Source organism: Colossoma macropomum, unplaced genomic scaffold (assembly GCF_904425465.1).
Source record: "Colossoma macropomum unplaced genomic scaffold, Colossoma_macropomum, whole genome shotgun sequence".
NCBI classification, from domain to species: Eukaryota; Metazoa; Chordata; class Actinopteri; order Characiformes; family Serrasalmidae; genus Colossoma; species Colossoma macropomum.
This window is the reverse complement of record NW_023494807.1, coordinates 2,037,987-2,060,059: the sequence shown is the minus strand read 5'-3', so window position 1 is coordinate 2,060,059 and position 22,073 is coordinate 2,037,987. Positions and strand designations below refer to the sequence as shown.

General features: G+C 39.0%; 1 protein-coding gene across 1 annotated transcript in view; it reads right to left on the bottom strand.

Annotated features, from left to right (window-relative positions):
* Positions 1–572: 572 nt before the first annotated feature.
* The window catches only part of cunh10orf67 (chromosome unknown C10orf67 homolog), a 40,231-nt gene continuing 18,730 nt past the window's right edge, over positions 573–22,073 (bottom strand). The window contains exons 9-16 of the mRNA XM_036556858.1: positions 17,227–17,292; positions 9,212–9,322; positions 8,933–9,015; positions 8,753–8,818; positions 8,565–8,652; positions 6,246–6,329; positions 6,070–6,163; positions 573–682 (exon numbers count right to left, since the gene is read on the bottom strand). Coding sequence (XP_036412751.1) covers positions 573–682; positions 6,070–6,163; positions 6,246–6,329; positions 8,565–8,652; positions 8,753–8,818; positions 8,933–9,015; positions 9,212–9,322; positions 17,227–17,292 — 702 coding nt within the window. The remainder of the gene's footprint in view (positions 683–6,069; positions 6,164–6,245; positions 6,330–8,564; positions 8,653–8,752; positions 8,819–8,932; positions 9,016–9,211; positions 9,323–17,226; positions 17,293–22,073) is intronic.

Below are 22,073 nucleotides of genomic sequence, written 5' to 3'. Positions count from 1 at the left end.
ACATGTATTCAAAGATATACTAAGTTTATTTTAACATGAGTTATATAACTCAAGTAATTTAACATGTTACTTTTGTAAGTGTAATGTTCAACCCGCACATCGGGCCAAAGCCTGCACAATGTAAGCATCTGGCCAATGGCTGTGTAAAGTAAACACCGGGCCAGTGCTGGTACAATGAAAGCATTGGGCCAATGCCTATACAATGTATGCAGTGGGCCAATGCCTGTACAACATCAGCATCGGGCCAACGCCTGTTCAATGTAAGCATCAGGCCAATGCCTGTACAATGAAAGAATCAGGCCAATGCCTATACGATGTAAGCACTGGACAAATGCCTGTAAAATGTAAGCATTGGGCCTGTGCCTGTACAGTGTAAGCACTGGGCCTGTACAATGCAAGCATCGGGCCAATGACTGTACAATGTAAGCACTGGACAAATGCCTATACAATGTAAGCACTGGGCCAATGCCTGTACAATGTAAGTATTGGGCCAGTGCCTGTACAATGTAAGCATCAGGTCAATGCGTGTTCAGTGGTCATTTTATTTCTGTTTTGAAGTTTATATGAGAAAATTATTTGCTTTGTACTTGAAATGTTGTGTTAGATGGGGTCGGTCTGTTTGGAGGAGGCGGGAGAGGCAGGATCTTGGTTGATTCCTCATCACTGTCACCTTCACTCGCTTCTGCAATTAAAAAATGAAGTACATAAAAAGGTTACTAGGTTTGAAAACATAAATACAGGTCATACTAATCCCAAAAATGTTACAGTGAAAACAGCAAAGCCCATAAAATGTCCTAAAGTGGAAAACAGTGTCACGTAAACGTATGAAAGATAGGACCTATAAATTGCGATGCAGGATGAGTGTGTTTTTAACCATCCCAAGTCATTTTTTTGTACCAATCAAATGAATGTGAGCACTGCCCATGGGAGGGGCAACATGACATTTTCCCCGGCGGAGAGTAAACAGGTCACGGACCCTCCATACACACCAAGGCGGTGGGAGGGAGAAGCTAAGCCCACCGTGTAACCGAATCAAACCAGTGGTTGCCCCTTTTCAGGCCGGCGGAATAGCCATAACAATACCATTCACAACACGGCAGCTAAGACATGCTCCATTCAGACTGACTGAGAGAATGGCTTTCATCCACTGGAACAGCTTTGTAGCCTTTGAGGGACGCAAAAGAAAGCTCTTTATGATCAGAAAAAAAGTTGTTTGTTTTCTGTGCTCTTTCACGTTACTCCTACTTTTTGGTGTGGCCTTGAAGACTGGAGTTAACAGATAGAGTCTCCGTCTGGGATGGGGGGCAAAAAGGACGAGTTTTGAGAGTGGAGGGGTGAGCTTGGGCCGCCACTGCCCCAGTGCTGACCTAGGCCTTTCAGGGTGCTTGAACACATCAGAATTGCCATTGTTGAGGTTGATTAATTGAGTCTGATAAGTTACCATGAATGAAGATTGTTATAGAGTTTAATGTGGTGGGCCTGGGTTTGTAAATGCCCCTTTCACTTCGCTCTGTGGCCAAGCATATGGGCCAGACGTATTCATGGAGGGGGGAGAAAAAAAAAAGAACAAAATTTATGGTTGTGTGTCCAAGCACTTTTTTCTCCCTTCTTTTGATCATTTGCGGAGTGACTTTTGTAGCTTTCAGCGCTGGTCCAATAAAAGCGAATTCGCTGGTTAAAGTGACAGTTAAATAGCAGGAACACAGTCTGCTTCAAACATTTTACTGGCTTTGAGACATTTTCGCCATGTCTTCAATGTTTTAATACTTCATAAATGCAAAAAACAAATGTGTAAATAATGCATTTATTGCATGACACTTAATCAGGCTATTTAATTCCATTAGCTGTTAAATTTGCTAAAAAGATCTTTTATGTGTATTCAGATAAAAAGTAAAAAATTCCAAGCTAACTGCTCTCATGCTGACAAAATGATTCTAACCTCACACTTTGTGTGTTTCAGCTTTATAACTTTAAGGAATAGCTGAAAATGTAAAACCAAAGTTGCAAACAATTAAAAAAAGTCACAAATTAGCATAAGGAAAATGTTGATTGGTGGCTACTGCTTCCCATTTGTCCCTAACAATGTTAGCTTGTTTGTTCGAGCTATTTCTTTAAAAGACCGGCCACTACTGAGTAATCTAAATAAGGGTGGGCGAGCACTAAAAAGACAGAATCATTCAGGCCACCTTAGATTAGAGTGACCCACTGAATAAACGTAATCTGCTGTGTGACACCAGCGTTTGTCCACTCTGTCCGAACGTCAGGCCCTGCACTGCTGTCTTATCTCAGTGTCTCAATTACGAGGTGTCAGTGGTGATGTATGGGCTGTGTTCCCATGGTTGAGTCAAGGGCTGGCGGAGTGGTGTAAAGGGTCACTGGCCAGGCTCCCGCGGCTGCTGACCAGTGGCTGCTCACCCCATACTTTCACCCTTGTCCTCAGGCATGCTGCCTGTCAGCCCTGCTGTTCCCCTCTAACACTTCACATTAGAGGCCCACCGCAGAAGAGCACACAGCTAAACAAAGTTAAACAGTTGAAGGCAATGATAAGACGTAGCTGTTGGCGTGCTAGTTGTTTTGGTATCAAAACAACAAGCAATGCTAACAAAAAACCTCACCCATATAAACATTAGCAAAGCCCTGGGAGAGCAATGGCTAATTCAGCCTGAAAGGATATAAAATATGCAAAATAATAAAAAATATTAATGCAGGATTACTAATGTCATGCTATTGTATAGATTTTGTATGCACCATTTTTATGTGGTCAAATATAAAATGTCTCCACATTTACAAGGCAGATATATCAATTTTACCATAAATGTCTGATTGCTTTGTAAAAAATTAAGAAAGTGCACTTGGCACTTGTACAAAATAAACTGCCTTCTACATACAAAAGAAACATTAAATACAGCCAATTAAAGCATTTTTTTTAATCCTTTTTTTGATTATTTGCTTAGAAAAAGCAAGAAAGTGCACAATCTCTGCTCTTGTTTGTAGAAAATAAACTGCACTTTACCTAGAAAACAAGTCAAGTGCACAGACGCAGGGAAAAGGACACTTGTCTATTGTCTCTGATTATTGGGCAGCCCGAATCTGCAGACAGGACAGCGGTGTAATCTAGCAGATTAATTTGTTAGCTTCTATGCATCAGCCATTCCTGCCTGAGAGCTTCTGTATTGACAGAAGGAATTAAGCTGTCCAGTTATCTCACCCAGTCCTGTCTGCTAAGCTCATTAGCCCAGATCCCAATTATCAAAAAGTCAATAACAGGCAAAAGAGAGATTAACGGGAGCTAAAGTAGGCCAATTTTTCCTCTTATACCAGACCCCTAATGTTTAGTAGCTAAGAGAAAGATCTGAGCTAATGTCAGTGTTAATATCCTAAGCCTTAAGTGAAAGTTATTCAGCCTGAATGGCATCTTTAGTGGAAAGAATCCTTCAAGAATGTTAGCTTCCGGTACAGATACAGCTGTTAAGGGAATATGACATCTAAAACACTAATAATGCTAACAATGAATGAAAGCTAGCATGGAATAAGGGAACAGTCGCCAGGTTGGACAAGCTTTGCAGAACGCTGAAAACCCTTTCAACCTAATGACAAAATGTAGCAATCTTTGTTTAGTGTCGCTATATAGGCATTGACCTCATTCTTCAGTATCTTCCTAAGTTTTTTCTTAAATTTGTTCTTCAGAAAGGTCCTAAGAAAAAGTCTAGGTCAGATTCATGATAAACCACAGAACTGTTCTCACCTTTGTGCTCTTGAGTGTGTGTAAATTCTGTTCTTACCTAAGAACAAATCTTAAATAAGAAAACATTGGTGAATGACAGAATCTTCATGAAAACTGCGTAAGTGGGTTTTAAGAAGAAATTTCGGTAACACTTTCTATGAATGTCACCTTTGTAAGCATCTATAAACACATTTATATATATATATATATAAAAGAATTACACTGATTTACACTTTATAGCCATGTTTATTATACATTATGAATTGTTAATATAATGCATTATAAATAGTGTTAATAACATGTTATAATGTCAGTGCCAAAGAAGTCAGTCCCAGCTTGGAGAGCGTAAAGTAAAGTAAAGACAAATACCAAGCTAACGGTGGTGAACATTACCTTTCACACATTGGGTAAAACACTGATGCAGCACTAGTTTAAACTCTGACATTTGAAGCCTGTAATGTGCTTTACTGTGTATGTTTTAGTGTTTCAGTAAATCCTTCAGTACATCCTTCAACTTGAAGCCTCACTCTTAACACTGGAGGAGGCTTTAGTACAGTACGCTTCACTTTACTTAGAGCGGACAAATACAACTTATGAGCTCTTATAATTTGTTATGAACAGTACTTATAATGTATTATGTTAACAATTCATAATGCATAATAAACATGGCTATAATGTATAATGCATTTTTATAAATATTTATAGCTATGTTTATAATGTCTTATGCATGCATTATAACATGTTATGAATGCGTTTATAGATGCTTACAAAGGTGACATTCATAGAAAGTGTTACCGAAATTTCTTCTTAAGGACGCTTGGTGAATGATGCCCAATGTGTTTCCAACTGAAAATGCTATGCTATCAAGTTGGATTATCCTGTAAACTGAATCTAGGAAGCTGGTAATGACAAAAAGATTTGCCACGGTACTAATGTTGGCTCAATTATACAGAAAACTGCTTCATCCTAACAGTGTGACCTTTCATACGCATACAGAATAAGTATATAAAAAAAATATTAACACTATTGTACCAAAAACGTACAACTGAGTTACAACTTCGCATTATTCTCTCAGTATCCAGCAAAGGTTGGTGATTTACCTGCTTGGCCACAGCGGTTCGAGTGATCTGTTATTACATCCCCTTTTCTAAAAGAGTTGGGACGCTGTGCAGAATGTAAATAAAAATAGAATGCAATGATATTCAAATCAAGTAAACCATATTTCTTAAAGGAAAATACTACAAAGACAACATATCAAATGTTGAAACTGAGAAATTTCGTTGTTTTTTTTTAAATATATGCCCATTTTGAATTTGATGCCAACAACATGTTCCAATAAAGTTGGGACGGGGGCCTGTTTACCACTGTGTCTCATCAGCTCTTCTTTTAACAACACTCTGTAAGCGTTTGGGAACTGAGGAGACACTGCTGTAGTTTAGAAAGTGAAATGTTTTCCTGTTCTTGTTTGATATAGGATTTTAGCTGCTCATCAGTTTGGGGTCTCCTTTGTTGTATTTTTCATATTAAGATGCACCAAATGTTGTCAGTGGTGACAGGTCTGGACTGCAGGCAGGTCAGTTTAGCACCCGGACTCTTTTACTATAGAGCAATGTTGTAATACATGCAGAATGTGGTTTGGCATTGTCTTGCTAAAATAATCAAGGCCTTCCCTGAAAAAGACGTTGTCCGGATGGCAGCGTATGTTGCCAAAACATATATATAATCTTTTAATGTTATTATGTACCGTAGATGATGAAAAGCAAAAGTTCTTTGCTGTTTTATATTCAGAATCATTATTCTTGAATTGTTGCACTATTTGATCGTGCATTCTCCCTTCTCATCTTCTCTGCCTGAAAGACTTTTTTGACTTTTTCAAAAAACAATAAAATTTCTCAGTTTCAACATTTGACATGTTGTCTTTGTACTACTTTCAATAAGATGTAGGGTTTAAATGATTTACATATCATTGCATTTCGTTTTTATTTATATTTTGCACAGCATCTCAACTTTTTTGGAAATGGGGTTGTACTAGGGTGACCATTGTCCAGGACATCCTCTTATTGGGACCTAAAACGTCCAGTGGGGATGTCTAAACAGCCTAAAAGGTCCAATATGTTCACCTTTTGCCTGGTATATTATATGTTTGTTTGAGCAGAGAGGAGGAATTGAATACTCCAGTCTTAGGTTAAATGGGATTTTTGCCAACGTTTAATAACACATTTATGGGTGAAGCATGGATGTCAGTATTAATACTTTGTATAAATACAAGTATCAAGGGCTAAAGTGAAGGTACGAATCTCATTCCCTCCCCTCTTCCAAATATGACTGGTGGAGCTGATACAAGCCTGAAGCTGAGAAGGGGTCTGTCTGTCCACTTGGCAGGTGGATGGTCACTGTCTTGAGCCTGACTGTCTGCATTTCTCGTGCACCTATGGAAGGCTATAGCAAGACAGATATATTGCACTTACACTTCTGTCTGGACACACAGGGTTGGATCAGTAATATTTGGGCAGGCTCTCACCAGAGGGGTCTTAGTGGAGAAACAAGTCCTACTAAAACTAGCTTCTTCTGGATTCTGGCCTTGGTGTGAGACAGGAGCCTTCATCTGCAAGACAAATCTGAGACAGTTCTAAACACACTTTGAGGAGATATTAAAGCTTGAAATATTTGTCCATATCGAGCTTTCACATAATTTACAGAAACTTACAACAAAATCTTTACTGGGTCCAAATCAAATTCAAATTTAATTTCATGGATTTGGGCCTGCATTTACACCTGCTCTAGTTTTTCTTGTAACTTTACTCTACCTTGCTTTTTTTTCCTTTTAGACTCTACAGATAGACAGATTAAAAAATCTGCCATGTTTGAGTCACTTGCATTGTACTTAACATATTATAAATATTTGGTAATATATAATTTTGGAGTTATTGTTAAGATACAAAGGTGTGTTATAAAAGTTTGAACCCACCAGGGAGTCCAGGTCATGTTAGGGGGTTTTAAAGTGGAATTTAAAGTAAGTATTGAATAGAAGATACAAAGGCTGTACCTTAAAAACTATTGATTATATTTGGTGATGGTCAGGACAAAATTTTAGGGGCTACAGTCAGTTTCAGACAGAAATTTGTGAGGCTACATTTGGGAGCACAGAATTTTGCTGAGATACAGTTTGGTTCATACAGAATTTTGTTGGGCTAAAGTTGAGTTTTCAGAATTTGTGACACTACAGATGGGACCAGACAGCATGTTGTACGGCTAGCATTTGGATCAGACAGAATTTTGTCTTGGCTATATATGGCTACCATCAAAATTTTACAGAGTTACAGTCAAGTTTACACAGAATTTTGCCAGGCTATCGTCGGGCTTGAACACAATTTTGTTGGGCTACAGTTGACTTCAAACAGAATTTTGCTGGGCTATAGTCGAGATCAGACAGAATTTTGCTGAGCTACACTTGAGATCAGGCAGAATTTTGCTGGGCTACAATCAAGACCAGAAAAAAATTTGTTGGGCTACATTTGAGACTGGACAGAATTTTGCTGGGCTATAGTCATGTTTAGACAGAATATTGTTGGGCCATCGTTGAGTCTAGACAGACTCTAGTGGGCTAAAGCTGGGCTTAGACAGAACTTGGTAGGTCACAATTTTGTCAGGCTACATTCAGAGGCATACAATGTTTTTAAGTTATAGTCATGTTGGGACAGATGTTTTTTAGTCTACAGTCATGCTGGGATTGAATTTTGTCAGAATATAGTCAAGTTCAGGCAGAAGTTTGTCAGACTACAGTCAGATTTGGACCAAATTTTGTCAGACTACAGTCACTTTTTTTCATATTTCTTTCATGTACAGTCACATTCAGAATTTTGCGGGCTATGGTCGAGTTTAGACAGACCTGGGCAGGCTAAAGTTGGGTTCAGACAGAACTTTGTCAGGACACAACTGAGATCAGACAGAATTTTGTTGGGCTACAGTTCAACATAGACAAAATTTTGTCAGGGTACACTCAAATTCAGACAGAATTTTGTCAGATAACATTCAGAAGCAGAAAGAATTTTTAGGCTACATGTTAGGACAGGATTTTGTTAGGTTGCAGTTGATTTCAAACAGATTTGAACAGAATTCTACAAGCTTAGCTCTGGTTGCAGACAAAATTGTATAAGGTAACAGTTGTGATCAGATTCAAAATTTTGTGCTGTGGTTTGGGTCACACTCATGCATAACGTTCTAGGGATATTTTCAGGTTTAGATCAAAATTTCATACCTAATTAAAGCTCTAGACAAATCAAAGACTGGTTTCTGGATTCACACCATTCAATACTCTAATCAGAGCTGTTGGCTCGTTTACTTGTTCTACATTTGTGTAAGTAGTGACATAGGGTAGTGCTTCTGCCCTGAGGGAATAAGGTGATGAAGGACGTATTCTCTTCTCCAGCACACAATGCACTGTGGAGTACAGGGCATCACAAAAACAAGCCAAGCCCAAACCTATGCATATTCATCAGCCATCAGCAATTGAGGCCCCAATGGAGAGGCCTAATAGCCATGCACCTGTTAAAGTCTGATCTGGGTTAACCTCTGATGTGAGTGTTTTTTGCATGTAACAAGCTACAGGTGCAGATTTCATTTGTAGAGATTTTAACAGTAGTAATGATAGTGCCCCTGGCCTCTTGGCGAGGAGTTAAATCAGTAGCCTGTCATGAAAAAGCATTTAAGTTTAAGGTCAAATGCAATTTCTCAATTTAGGTTTTTAAAGTAATTCTTGGTAATTGAGTCGTTTCTTTTTTAGAGTTCAGACAGAAAAAGCAAGAAAACTATGTAGACACTGGAAGACGGGAGGACTCACAGCGTAGTTGACTGAGGCTTGGTGCAGCGATGCGGCCTGGCGCTGCAGGCTCTGCCGCAGGAACATTTCGTCCTTGATGGCATGAAAACTGTAGTGTAACAAAGTTAGCATGGTTTGGAAAACTTCAGACATGCACACTGTGCACTTAGATACAGTTGATGGACATTTTCATAATTATTAGTCTGTACCTCTGTCTGAGAATTTCAAACTTCTTTTCCCATGCTTCATTGGTCATAGCTATTTTCTTTTCCAACCTACAGTAGCAACAAATGCAATGTATCACTTTCATAAATAACAAGACAATTGAGCCCAACATTATGAAACATGCACTCTTAGCAAATACGGCCATTAAACAAAACAGCATGCACCTGTCAATGTGCTGCTTCTGTGATCTCTCTGCTTGCCTCAGCTTCTCCAGTTCTTCTGTAAGGTCCTTGTTGTTCGAATCCAGCTCCTTGGCAGTTAAAACCGGCTTAAAGAAAAAGTGCGAAAGCATGATTGAATGCTTAGCTCACACAAAAATGCAAATCACGATTATCAATGAATGCTAACGAGGACCAGTTAGGATGCCTCATCTGCACATCGTTAGCCAGCTTTTAATTATTATTAGCAACATTAGCATTAAGCGTCCCCTGAAGCATGTATACCTCCACAGGAGCAGCTGCTCTCTGGGTTTTCTGGGTGTTCAGCTTGTCCTCCTGAGCTAACAGATCTCTCTGACTCTCTTGCTTTGCTAGCCTCTCTTCCTCATGCCTCCTCTCTAGTCTCTGAATAATACCAAAAGCACATGTCTAACATTTGGATAAAGGAATAGTAAAGCTGGGCCTACACTTTTTCAGGATTTTCCAGGATGATCGTGAACATTTTTTTAAGTCGTAAAAATCAAACGTGCTTGGAAATATCTGAAGGCCTCAGCTAACTTCGGAACTAGTTTGGAAGGCTAAACACTGACTAGTTTCCCTGCAGTGCTGCTGTGTCTGATCCACTCATACCAGTGCAATAGTTACTAACATGCCACCACTACGTCGGTGTCACTGAGAATGATCCACCACTGTAATAATACCTGCTCTGTGGTGGTCCTGTGGGGTTCCTGACCACTGAAGAATAGGGTGAAAGGGGGCTAACAACGTATGCAAAGAGCAAAATGGATAGATTACAGATTGTAATTGTAGAATGACAAAGTGCACCTTTATGGTAAGTGGAGCTGATAAAAAAGCACTAAGAAGGTAGATATACAAGGTAAGTGTACCTAATAAAGTGGCTGATCAGTGTATATGCTAATGGAGCTTATACAGCACCATGTTTAGATACTGTTTATGCATGCTGTTACTCACAAAAATGGACAACAGTACATTTCATAGCTAAAACAGTAGTAGCCACCATCTAATAGCTTGGATTTTGTCTTCTGTCCATTTTATAAATAACATTTTGACATACAGTGTCAGAGACCACATAAGCATGCAGTTGGTTGATGCTAACTGGTGTGGTGTAAGTGTCCATTACAAGTAGCCTTGTAGCTCCACTGCAAACTTCAACATGTCTTGCTCAATCGGGTTGCATTGTTTGAATTTTGTCAGGTTATGGTCGAGTTTAGACAGACTTTGATGGGCTACAGTTGGATTTAGACAGAACTTTGTCAGGCTACATTGAGATTAGACGATTTTGTTGGGCTAAAGTTTAATTCAGACAAGGTTTTGTTAGGGTATACTCAAATTCAGACAGAATTTTATCAGACTACAATCAGAAGCAGACAGAATTTTTCAGGCTACAGTCATATTGGGACAGAATCTTTTTGGGTTACAGCTGATTTCAAAATTTTTTTTTCAGTTTACTGTTGGGTTTAAATAGAATTTTGTCAGGCTACAGTCAAGTTTGAACAGAATTTTATAAGGTTAGATTTGGATTCGGACAGAATTTTATGGGGTTACAATTGGGTTCAGATTCTAATCTCTGTGCTGTGGTTTGGGTCACCCTCAAACATAATGTTCTTGGGCTATTTTCAGGTTTGGATCAAACTTTCATACCAAATTAATGCCCTAAACATGAGTATACAGTTTGTTGATGCTAACTGGTGTGGCATAAGTGTCCTTTACTTGCTAGTAGCCTCAGAGCTCCACTGCAAACTTCAGATGCCAAATATGTCTTGCTTAACCGGTTACTTTGTTTGAAGCAATGGAAAAATAGTAATTGGATTTTTTTCAGTAACTTGATGTGTTTTCACACTTTTCTTATGTAGAGCAGGACCTAGAAGCCCTAACTAGCAGCAAGGGTAGTTGCAAAGATCAGTGGGGAAAATCTGATCTTTGATCTGTTTCCAAACATGATTTCAATGAAGGGCCATATTCTCTAAGTCATTATATCATTGGGCAGCAACAAAGAACAGTTCTAAAGCCGGATGTCCACTTTGCGTGGCATGTCCAATCACGGCCTGCCCGAGCTTTGAGCCACGTCATGTTCCCTGATTGAGTGCGTACGCTCGGATGGGTGTGAAGGTCGGGTCACCTCGGGTCAGCTCGGACATCACACCACCCCAAAAGACCAGAGAGGCCAGGGGAGGCCTTTAGGACATCTCAGAGCGCGAGTGGGCGCTGAATGTGTTGTTAGTCTAACCCAACACAGAAAGGGTGTCAGCCTGGGTTTCTTGGGGGGGTTTGTTTCGTTTTGTTTCTTGCAAACTGAAAGAAGAAAAAGAGTGAAAGGAAGAGTGTTTAAAGGCCCATTGTGTGATGAAGGGAGTAGGCGTTGATGTTTGTTTGCAGTAATAAAACAGTGGACAGGGTGAGGTGGACCGATAGACTGGGCATTGTATACAGACGCTAATGAAGACACGAAGCCATCAGCCCCTTTAATCTCAAACTGATCAATGCAGAATGGACACACTCTTGAAGTCTGATGGTCAGCAGCTGGTTGTTTGATGGCTTAATCAAAAGAACAGGCATGAATGTGTTATTTGATATCCATTTATGTATTTAAGTATGTAACTGCGCACGGCTTGGGTGGGATTGCAAGGGTTAGGTGGGTAAGTTGGATATATGTATATATATATATATATATATAATGTTTTAGTAATACTGTTTGGACTGAACTGCATCAAATCAGATTTCATCATAATTCATTAGCTCTAACCATCTCTAATGTGATGGTGTGGTGACTGCGGTGGTCCCTCTGCCGCTCTGGTCTGCCTTGCATCTTAGATGTTGTTCTACTGGCTAAAGTTTTCTAATATCACTCTATGATGTAAGATCTTAAATAACGTTGCCAGTACACAGAAAGGCTGCAGTAGCTGAACGGTACTTATTGACTAGATCAGATAATGACCAGCTCAGCATGGGGGACCACCACAGTCACCACAATTGCAATGTTTTTATCAATGAAAAGTTTTTAAAAAGTATTATCTTTTTCAAAGAATCATAAATACAATGTATATGCCGTTTGTATATGTTTCTACTCTTCTGGTTAAAAAAATGTTAATTTTGGCCACAAGATTCAAGGCTTGGTGGCCTGAGCGGCCAGCGCAAACTAATCTGTCTTCCCCTGCAGCAGTATCAGCATCGCAAAGCCAAATCCCCTCATAACAATTACCAAACTATATACTGTGCAGCCACCTACTGCCGCCAACGTATTTGTATGCTGAGTTTGTATCTCCACTCCAGGCCGATTATGTCAGTTAAAGACCCAATCTGAGCATTATGAGGTAAGAAAAAAGGAAAGATTGGAAAAAAGCAGATAAGAGTGCTGCACACGTTTCCATAATGGCTGGCCACTACAGTGCGGAGGCTTCTTTATGAAGTGGACTTTAAACAGGGCCTATTGTCCGGTCCCTTTTCAGCGGCGCCCCTCACCCACTCCAGTGTGTCAGCGTGTGTTGGGTCAGCTGCCTGCCACATTCCAGGCGCACCCAGCACCACGGAGAGAGCCACCGCTAACGTCAGCTCTGTGTGGTCACTATAAACATAGAGACATCCTACCAATACTCCCCCATGCCTGTCCTTTAACTGCCCAGTACTGTGACAAGGCATGAATGGGAGGGAGAGAGAGAGAGAGAGAGATAAAGAGGGAGATGGCTGAAGCTACAAATGCTTAATGTCTGGGCTCCTCTGATAACGTATGCTAAACAAACCTTGCAGATAATGCTATATTTTATCTGTAGCATTATTTGATAAGAAAAGGAAATGGTAGTAGAGATAGCGCCCCCTCCAATATATCCTACGGGAATAATAGGGAATCTCCTGGACAAATAATAAATGAATCAGTTTTTCCCCCTTATAAGTATTTACGTTGTATATTAGCTTGACAGTAGTGAGGGATTAACTGACCTATCCATGCTCCATCCACAGACGCAGCCTTTCGCAGCAACTATGGCGAGGTTGTACAGGCTTCACAGAACCATGGAAAAAATCTCATTCAACTTTATGAGAAACTGTACCTTTTTAACAGTGTTATCAAGGTATCATTAGCATGGTGGCAAATTCGTTGTCATTTTTATCATGTGTGGTTCCGATTAGCTACAGTAACGTAGTCCAGCTTAGCAGCGTAGCATTTTATTCAATCGTACTTGAATGTTTGGGCACCCCTGGCAAAATGACATATCTGTAAGGAAATAAACAAAAACTCCTTCAGCAGATATAACAGCTTGTGAATGCTTTTTGTAGCCACTCTATTCTTGTTTACTCACTCTTCTTTGCAGAAAACATCTAGTTTGGTGATATTCTTGGACTGCCTTGCCTGCATTGTATGGTTAAAATCTATCCTCAGATTTTCAATGCCTTATAGCTCTTGAAGTAGTACATGGTAGATTTTGAAGTATGTTTTGGATCATTATCCCGTTGAAGAAGCCAGCCTTGTTACAGCCTGAGTTTCTTGACTGACTGTGTGACATTTGCTTTCAGAATTGGCCGAATTTAGCCAAATCCATTTTTCCATCTAACTGTGCAATGTTTCCTGTCCCACTGACTGCCACATGGCCAAAAGTAGATCCATAATAGATCCAAATTCCATTATATATCTCGATGTTGATTTGCATATTTAAGAAGTTGACTTTTGTGGTGAGGTCACATGTCAGGTTCTTTTCTGATGCCACTTCCAGATCATCTTTGTGCAAGCAGTGCTACACAGTAAAAGGGTATGCCACCACTACTGTGTCAGCTAAACCTTCCCACAGGTTCATTGTTATCATAAGGGGGTTTCATTTTGCCTTTCTAGCCATCAAATCACCAGTTCTAGACTCTCTAAACAGAGCTTTCTTAGTCTTCCAGATCTTGCTCTGATTCCAGCAGTTCCACAGTTCCCCTTTATTTTATAGAAATCCAGTTTCTCTTCATAGCCATTTTTTAATGAAATTGAGAGCTGGAAGTGCTTTTATATCTTTTTATATCATTCTCCTGCTTGTAGGTATCAATTAGCTCAATTTTGAGAACCTCAGGCAACTGCTTAGAGGAACCAAACATTGCTGAGTATTGCCACAAGGTGGAAAGAGAAAATTTATCATGCTCTGGACAATTCCTAATGACAATTCATGACCTACCTAACTTGTCCCAATGAGTAAATTAAAGCCTAACAAGTTAATTAAGTCTGAGACTAGAGAGTCTAAAGGGTGTCACTTAATCAAACATAAATTAAGTATGCATTCACGTTTGCAGATTTTCTTTGAATAGTTTGTTTATATCTTTTCACTCACAAAAATCAAATAAAATATGTAATTTGGCCAGGGCTGCCCAAACTGTTGCATACAATTACATGTAGTGACTCGGAACTCCAACCCAAATTCATTAGCTTGAATTAGATTTTAGTAAATATTCTGCAAATCTAGTCCAATTTACCAACAGTTGCTACAAAAGAATGCATGTGTGGGTGGAATAGGTAAATTCATTCAGTAGTTACTGAATAATAATTCTTGACATTAAAGAAGCTCAACTATACATGATAATGTTGCGAATAATAAATGGAAGGTAGTAACCATAGATTACCATGGTGTCATTTTCATAATGCTAACTAGTGACTATTCTCTTTCTTTCGTTATGGGTATTGCTAGCATTGTTGACTGAACTATTCTAACCAGCTAGGGGTTCATGAGTTTAGCATACATTTGGGATACTTGAGTTGGCTGCATTGTGCTTCAGGTACTCCTGCTGTTAAAGACAGGGGACAGGAAGGGCCAGTGCTGATGTTGATGGATGTGGGCCCGTGTGGATGCGAGTTGTATTTTAACTTGGTGCTCATTGCCTGGATCAATACTGCTGAGACCTGGCGTGTGCACCTTATCCTCTCTCTTTGCTTTAGCACTCTGATGTCTGTGCTGATGGCTGGACTGTCCTTCGCCTGAGAGGTCAAGACCTGCAGAACACCCTGCTATAGGCAGCTCTGGTCCAGACCAATTTGAAATGCAATGCTTCAAAACATGCCGCTATGGGGTAGAAATCTTTGACTTCATTAATACAAAAAGATCTCATGAAACTGATTGTTTTGCTATGATTCAGAATATTTTTTTTTACAGCACCAGTTTTCCTTATTTCAGTTTCTAAGCTTTATTCAAACTTGTTATAATCAATTATAATAGATTCTTATCTAAGAACAAGCTGATGAATGACTTAACACTTTCAGACCAGTGCATCATGATACAGTCATGTGCAAAAGTTTGAATACTCCTAGTCAATTTTCTAAATAAAAATAAGTTAACACATCCCATAGAGGGAACATTTATTTATTTGCTGAGTTTTACTTATTGGAAAAAATACAACATAAAATATAAAAGGTGCCATATTTTTAAACAAGCTACATTTTCTGTTTTATGACTCCGTTCCAAAAATCTTGGGTGCTGTGCAAAATGTAAATAAAAATGGAATGCAATGAAGTGCAAATTATGTAAACCCTATATTTAATTGTGAATAGTACAAAGACAACATATCAAAAGCTGAATCTGAGAAATTGTACTGTTCATTGTTTTTGAAAAATTTCATGCCAGCAACATGTTTCAATAAAGTTGGGACGGGGGTATGTTTACCACTGATACAACACCTCTTCCTTTAATAACACTCTGTAAGCGTTTGGGAACTGAGGAGGCACTGCTATAGTTTTGAAAGTGAAATGTTTTCCCATTCTTGCTTGATACAGGATTTCAGCTGCTCAACAGTTCAGGGTCTCCTTTGTTGTATTTTTCATTTCATAATGTGCCAAATGTTTTCAAATTGGTGACAGGTCTGGACTGCAGACAAGCCAGTTTAGTGCCCAGACTCTTTTACTGCAGAGCCGTGCTGTTGTAATACTTAAAGAATTTGGTTTGGCATTGTCTGCTGAAATAATCAACGTCGTCCCTGAAAAACACATCATCTGGATGGTCAGCATATGTAGCTCCAAAACCTGTATATATCATTCAGCATTAATGGTGCCTTCACAGATGTGCAAACCACCCATGCCGTGTGCACTACTGCACCCCATACCATTACAGATTCTGGCTTAACATGTTGGATAGTCCCTCTCCTCTTTAGCCCAGAGAACGCAGTGTCCATGATTCCGAAAAAAAAGAATATCAAATTTTGATTTGTTGGACAACAAGACAGTTTTCCATTTTGCCTTAGTCCATCTTAAATGAGCTCGGGCCCAGAGAAGGCGGCAGTGTTTCTGGATCCTGTTTTATATAGTGTCCTCTTTGCATGGTAGAGTTTTAACTTGCATTTGTGGATACAGTCAGTCTTATTACATACATAAGGCTCAATATTCAGTAACTACAGGGGCTTCAATGCTAACTGAGCTATTTTTGGGATGTAGAAGTGTGTAATACAGGGAGATTCACTCGAAAGAGGCCCCGAATATTCTGTTGTAACTCTCGTTAGGATGAAGCAATCTGAACCAAAAAAAAATATGCTACATACCTTGATGTATGTGTAATCGATTGCATTACATGCAATGCTGGAAGTGATCTCCGTTTTCTGCCAGACACATTCCAACATAGCGCTCCATGTTATGAAAGTATCGGCAAGCATTAGAGAGGTTAAACGTCACAATGGCTGTCCGGCACCTACTTCATCACTCCGATGCAGGGGCATCCCGGCTTGTTAGAAGCTCCATATGTTGAGGAGCACATTGCACATTGTTTCGTTCAGATTGCTTCGTCCTAGCGAGAGTTATTACAGAATATTTGGGGCCTCTTTCGAGTGAATCTCCCTGTATAAAACTATGGGCCAGCCAGCAGGTCCTGGTCATGTAAGGGGTTAATCTCGTTAGTCCCAACTCGTTAGAAATGTGGTCCTGGCATCAAATCCAAAATGGGAATATATTTTTCAGAAAACAATAACATTTTGCACTTTTAAAATCTGACATGTTTTCTTTGTACTATTTTCAATCATATATATAAGATTTACATCATTTGCACATAATTGCATTGTTTTTATTTACATTTTGCACAACGTCCCAACTTTTTTGGAAATGGCGTTGTTTTTTTTTTTTTTATTTTATAAACATTATGCCAAATTCAGCAAATAAACCGTAATTGTGCAGTACGATGTGCAGAAGTGTGCTGTGTAAAGAAAGTGTTACATTATTTTCACTTAGAAAATCAACTAAACATATAATTTCACTTGGGAAGCTCAAATTCTTGCACATGACTGTAAAGATCAATTAATTTTTACACCCTTATGCTGCAGTCCCTTCTAATGGACACACGCACCTCTTTTTTTGGGGAGTTTTCAGTAGATTCAGTCACTTTCTCTGCTTTCTGTTTCAGTTGGCATATCTGTAGATGAGAGAAAAATAACATTTATTAGGTCACACTATGAAAAACAGGTTGTTGTGATGTGTTTGCTACAGAAATCCAAAAGAAATTTAAAATACAGTGATTTTCCAGTTTTTAGAGCATTGCAGTAAAGTCTGAAAGGGGCTTCCTGATGCGTGGGTAAATGTGTTTGTGATTGACACACAGTGGAACTGTAGGACTCTGAGGGCTGCCGTGGGTGGACAGGGTGACATTTGTGTGTAGAGAGTAGGAGTGGCCCCATATTGGTGCCCTGTGACGGGTTACACCTGCCCAGAATCCCAACTGATCTTTCTACCAACCAAAAATACATAGCTAAGAATCACTGTAATACGGTAAAAAGAAATGGACACTGTCCACTATCTGCCTTATCATGTAATGATATATAATCACATTCTCATTCTTGACCATTACTGTAGTGCATAAAGTGCATACACTGACCGGCCACATCAGTAAGTGCACCTCTTTGTTTCTACACTCATCGTCCATTTTATCAGCTCCACTTACTATATAGGTGCACTGTGTAGTTCTACAGTTACAGACTGTAGTCCATCTGTTTCTCTGCATACTTTGTTATCCTGTTCAGTGGTAGTGGCGTGTTAGTGTGTGTTGTGCTGGTACGAGTGGATCAGACAGCAGTGCATTTGGAGTTTTTAAACACCTCAGTGTCACTCCTGGACTGAGAATAGTCCACCAGCCAAAAATATCCAGCCAACAGCGTCCTGTGGGCAGCGTCCTGTGACCACTGATGAAGGACTAGAGGATGACCAACACAAACTGTGCAGCAACAGATCGTCTAGAGAGCTATCGTCTCTGACTTTACATCTACAAGGTGGACCAACGAGGTAAGTGCGTGGACAGTGAGAGGACAGTGTTTGAAAACTCCAGCAGCACTGTTATGTCTGGTCCATTTGTACCAGCAAAGCACACACTAACATGCCACCACCACGTCAGTGTCACTGCTGTGCTGAGAATGATCCACCACCCACATAATACCTGCTCTGTGGTGGTCTGTCATGATCCTGTGGGGGTCCTGACCATTGAAGCACAGTGTGAAAGAGGGCTAACAAAGTATACAGAGAAACAGATGGACTACAGTCTGTAATTGTAGAACAAAGTGCATAAAATGGTCGATCAGTGTGGAAACAAGGAGGTGAAGTGGCCAGTCGGTGTATGTGTAATAATAATAATTACAGGTCTCATACTATATATACACAGTACCTTGAAAAATAATCAATCCCCTTAAAGTCATCAGATTTGTCTGGATTACAAATGACCCCTATACAGACCGATCCAGATAGTATTTTTATTGAAAACCAATATGCTCTTAAAATAAATGTTCAAAGTCATTTCATTATTAGTCAGCAGAGCTTCTGTGAAAAATGGCGCTTATATAAGTATTCAACCCCTTCAGACTAGTACTTGCTAGAACCACATTTTTCAATAACAGCTTTAAGCCTGTTGGGGTAAGTTTCCATCAGCTTTGCACAATATATATAAGATCTCTCTTAAATATCCCTGTAAATCTATGATTTATTTGAGCCACAATATACATACACTTCACTGTAAGATCACCCTTTATTTATTTCACCCTTTAATTTTTATAAAATTACAAAAAATACATAAAAGACCACATTTTTTTTCACAATACTTAACAAAATTAGGATTTAAAACTGGATTTTGAACTCGAGTTTAAAAATTATTTAAAAAAATAAAGAAAATCAGACTCCAAACAAAGGTGCAAACCTTTTAGACCACAAAAAATGTGGTTGGGATTACTTGGATTGCAAGTAGTAAATACAGCCAATATCTGAGACTGAACTTTAGAGGTGTGGAAAAATATCCCTGCAGATTTCTTTGAAAAACTGAAAGCAAGACTCCTGAAAAGAATGGAAGCTATAATAAAGGCAAACAGTGTACACACTAAATACTATAATACTATAATTATATTTAATTATTGAGTCTTCTGAGTCATTTATCTACATGACTTATATGCCCCATATGTATTACATGTGTACCTATATGTAATTATGTCCCATGTATGTTTTATATATGTAATCACCTATACACAATAATAACAGGTGTAGTACATATTCTGTACCTACATATATACCGAGATGCTTTTCTAAAAGGCACTTTAAAGAGTCTATTACAACTATTTTGTCAGCCTTGTTTTTCTCTGATTATCCTAAAAGGACATTTTGTCTTGAAAATGTAGGAAAACAAATACATGTGCACACACACATTTGTCTACAGTAGTGGAGCTTTTCAGTGGTCAGCTGGTGGTGCTTTAGATCAGTGGACGGCCAGTTCATTCTGAGGCTTTTTTTACGGAGGCCAAGTGAACACCCAGCTGAGCCTCAGTGGTCCTAAAGCAACCCCCCCGCTCCACTGCTCCCCCCTCCACTCGGTTCACCACCGCAACACATTTACTGCTCCATTGATCAAAGTCACCAAAAATAATGTGGAGTGAAAAAAAAAACACTTCATTTTCCCTTTCCTTTTACATTTTTATGCATAACCTCGGCAGTAGACCTTCACATTGAGTTTGTCAGGCCTCACACAAAAGGGCCATTCAACAAAAGGTGGGTCAGACTGAATAGGTGGCGCTCTGAACTTATACACTAAATATGGATAATCCCTTTCACTGCTGATTGAAATGACATTAAGGACGTCTTTATTAGTGTTTTTTATATCCAGGGATTGTGCGCAGAGGATTTTTTGGATACCACCTGCTCCCCCATCATTAACCTCTGTTCTCATCTTTCTGGGGTTTGGAACAGAAAAGAGAGGAAGATAACAGATCTCCAGCTTTCTGTTTCTCATCAAAATAAGGCCAATGCAAGAAAAAAACACAGAAAATAAAAAAGAATACAATGAATTTACATTATTTCTACATCTAAATTTCTACATGAATGCAATATAATACATTTTCCAATGTTGTCTGTACTAGTTCTATATGTATATGTATGTGTATTCATATTTTCTTCATGTGCAAATTATGTACTCATGTGAACAAAGTAAATTCAGCGCAATTTTCATCATTACAATGTTTATTTTGCGTTTGAGATCTAAACATTGAACTGGACCTTCCCGAGTGTGTGACCTTGATATGTAAAATGTATGTTCCAAGAAATCCGACCCAACGGTTCTGACTTTTAAATGGTTATCTCAGGCTTTACAGGGTGACTCTCAGCAATGTGTCATATTTTAGCATGTGTTTTCCACCAAACTCAGTAATGCTACATCTTTTAGTTTTAACAACAAAGTCTTCCATAGTGCAGCTTTAAATATATTAATGACAGAAATGTACATGTAGTGTGTTGTAATGCAAAATCGTGCACAAAGAAAACTGTATATTTAGATTTAGATTTACCACTATTTTATCATTATCAACACTACATTTAAATACTAAGATGATATGTGTAAGTTCACTGGTTCTTTTGCAAATAAAATAGCTATATTTGCGGTGTATACATTGACACCCCTGGTTCCTATCAGAACAACTGTAAAGCAATCTGCCTGCCTGCAGTCCAGACCTGCCTCCTATTAAAAAATGAGGCGCATCACGAAACGCAATATCTGACAATGGATACCCCAGACTGTTGAGCAGCTGAAGTTTTATATCAATCAAGAATGGGAAAAAATTCCGCTTTCACATCTAAAACAATGTCCTCAGTTCTTAATTACTGCCCCTGTGCCATTTTTTGGCAGGCATTACATTTAGAATAAGCCATATATACAAAACACAACAAAGTTAATTAGCTGAAACAATAAATATCTTGTCTTTGAACTATTTTCAATTGAATATAGGTCAAAAAAGATTTGCGGATTTACGATCATTGCTGTCTGTTTTTATTTACATTGTACCTACTGTCCCCAGTTTTTCATACTATGATAAAACATACATAATATAATCTAACATTTACAACAGCAAAAGAGCGCTTAGACAAACATACATACAGCCAGATCATATCCCCGCTGTGGAGTAGCGTATGGCTCTACACTCAGACTGGAGTATGGCTCTTGACTCTGAGCCGTGTTTAATATGAGCGTTTGATTGCTGGGTAAACTCTGCCAGCTTGGAGAGGGCCCTCGCTGCTTGTCTCCCAGCAACCCCTGCCAGGTCAGGGGGAGACTTTTAACCCCCTGGCTTCTGTGTGGCCAAAATTCAAAAGCTCAATAGAGAACAGCACACTCTTTCACTCTGCCTTCTGTGTTCATATTTTAATTTCGCTCATTGTGAGGCAAGAAAATTCACTTAGCCGCACATGATGCCTGGCAATCACCCATCATTTCCACACAATATTATACTTGGTAACTAGTTCTTAAGTTAATTTTGAGCTAATACCACTGCCCATTTCTTCTTTAAGTTAGCAAAGCGTTGCTTTGTGTCCCTGCAATAGCATGTGAATTATAATGCATTTACAAAAAGAATTAAAGTCTTTAAACTGCAGGGTCCATATTATGGGTGGGCAGTAGGACGATACGTTATTGTTATCATGATAAATACATCATGCTACACTTTTCTGAGTAACTGATGACATCGTCAGCACCTCTAGAACACTGAAAATCTGTAAGAGCATTTAGGACCAATTGCAGAGAGCCTGAAAACAACAACAAATAGTAGAAACTGACATGGTAGCTGATTGGAGCTCAGCCCATTATGACATAATCTATAATCTATAATTTATTTATATTGACCTCTTTTTTTCCTATTTTGACATCATCTTGGCTTATTTATTTATGTTTACCAAATATGT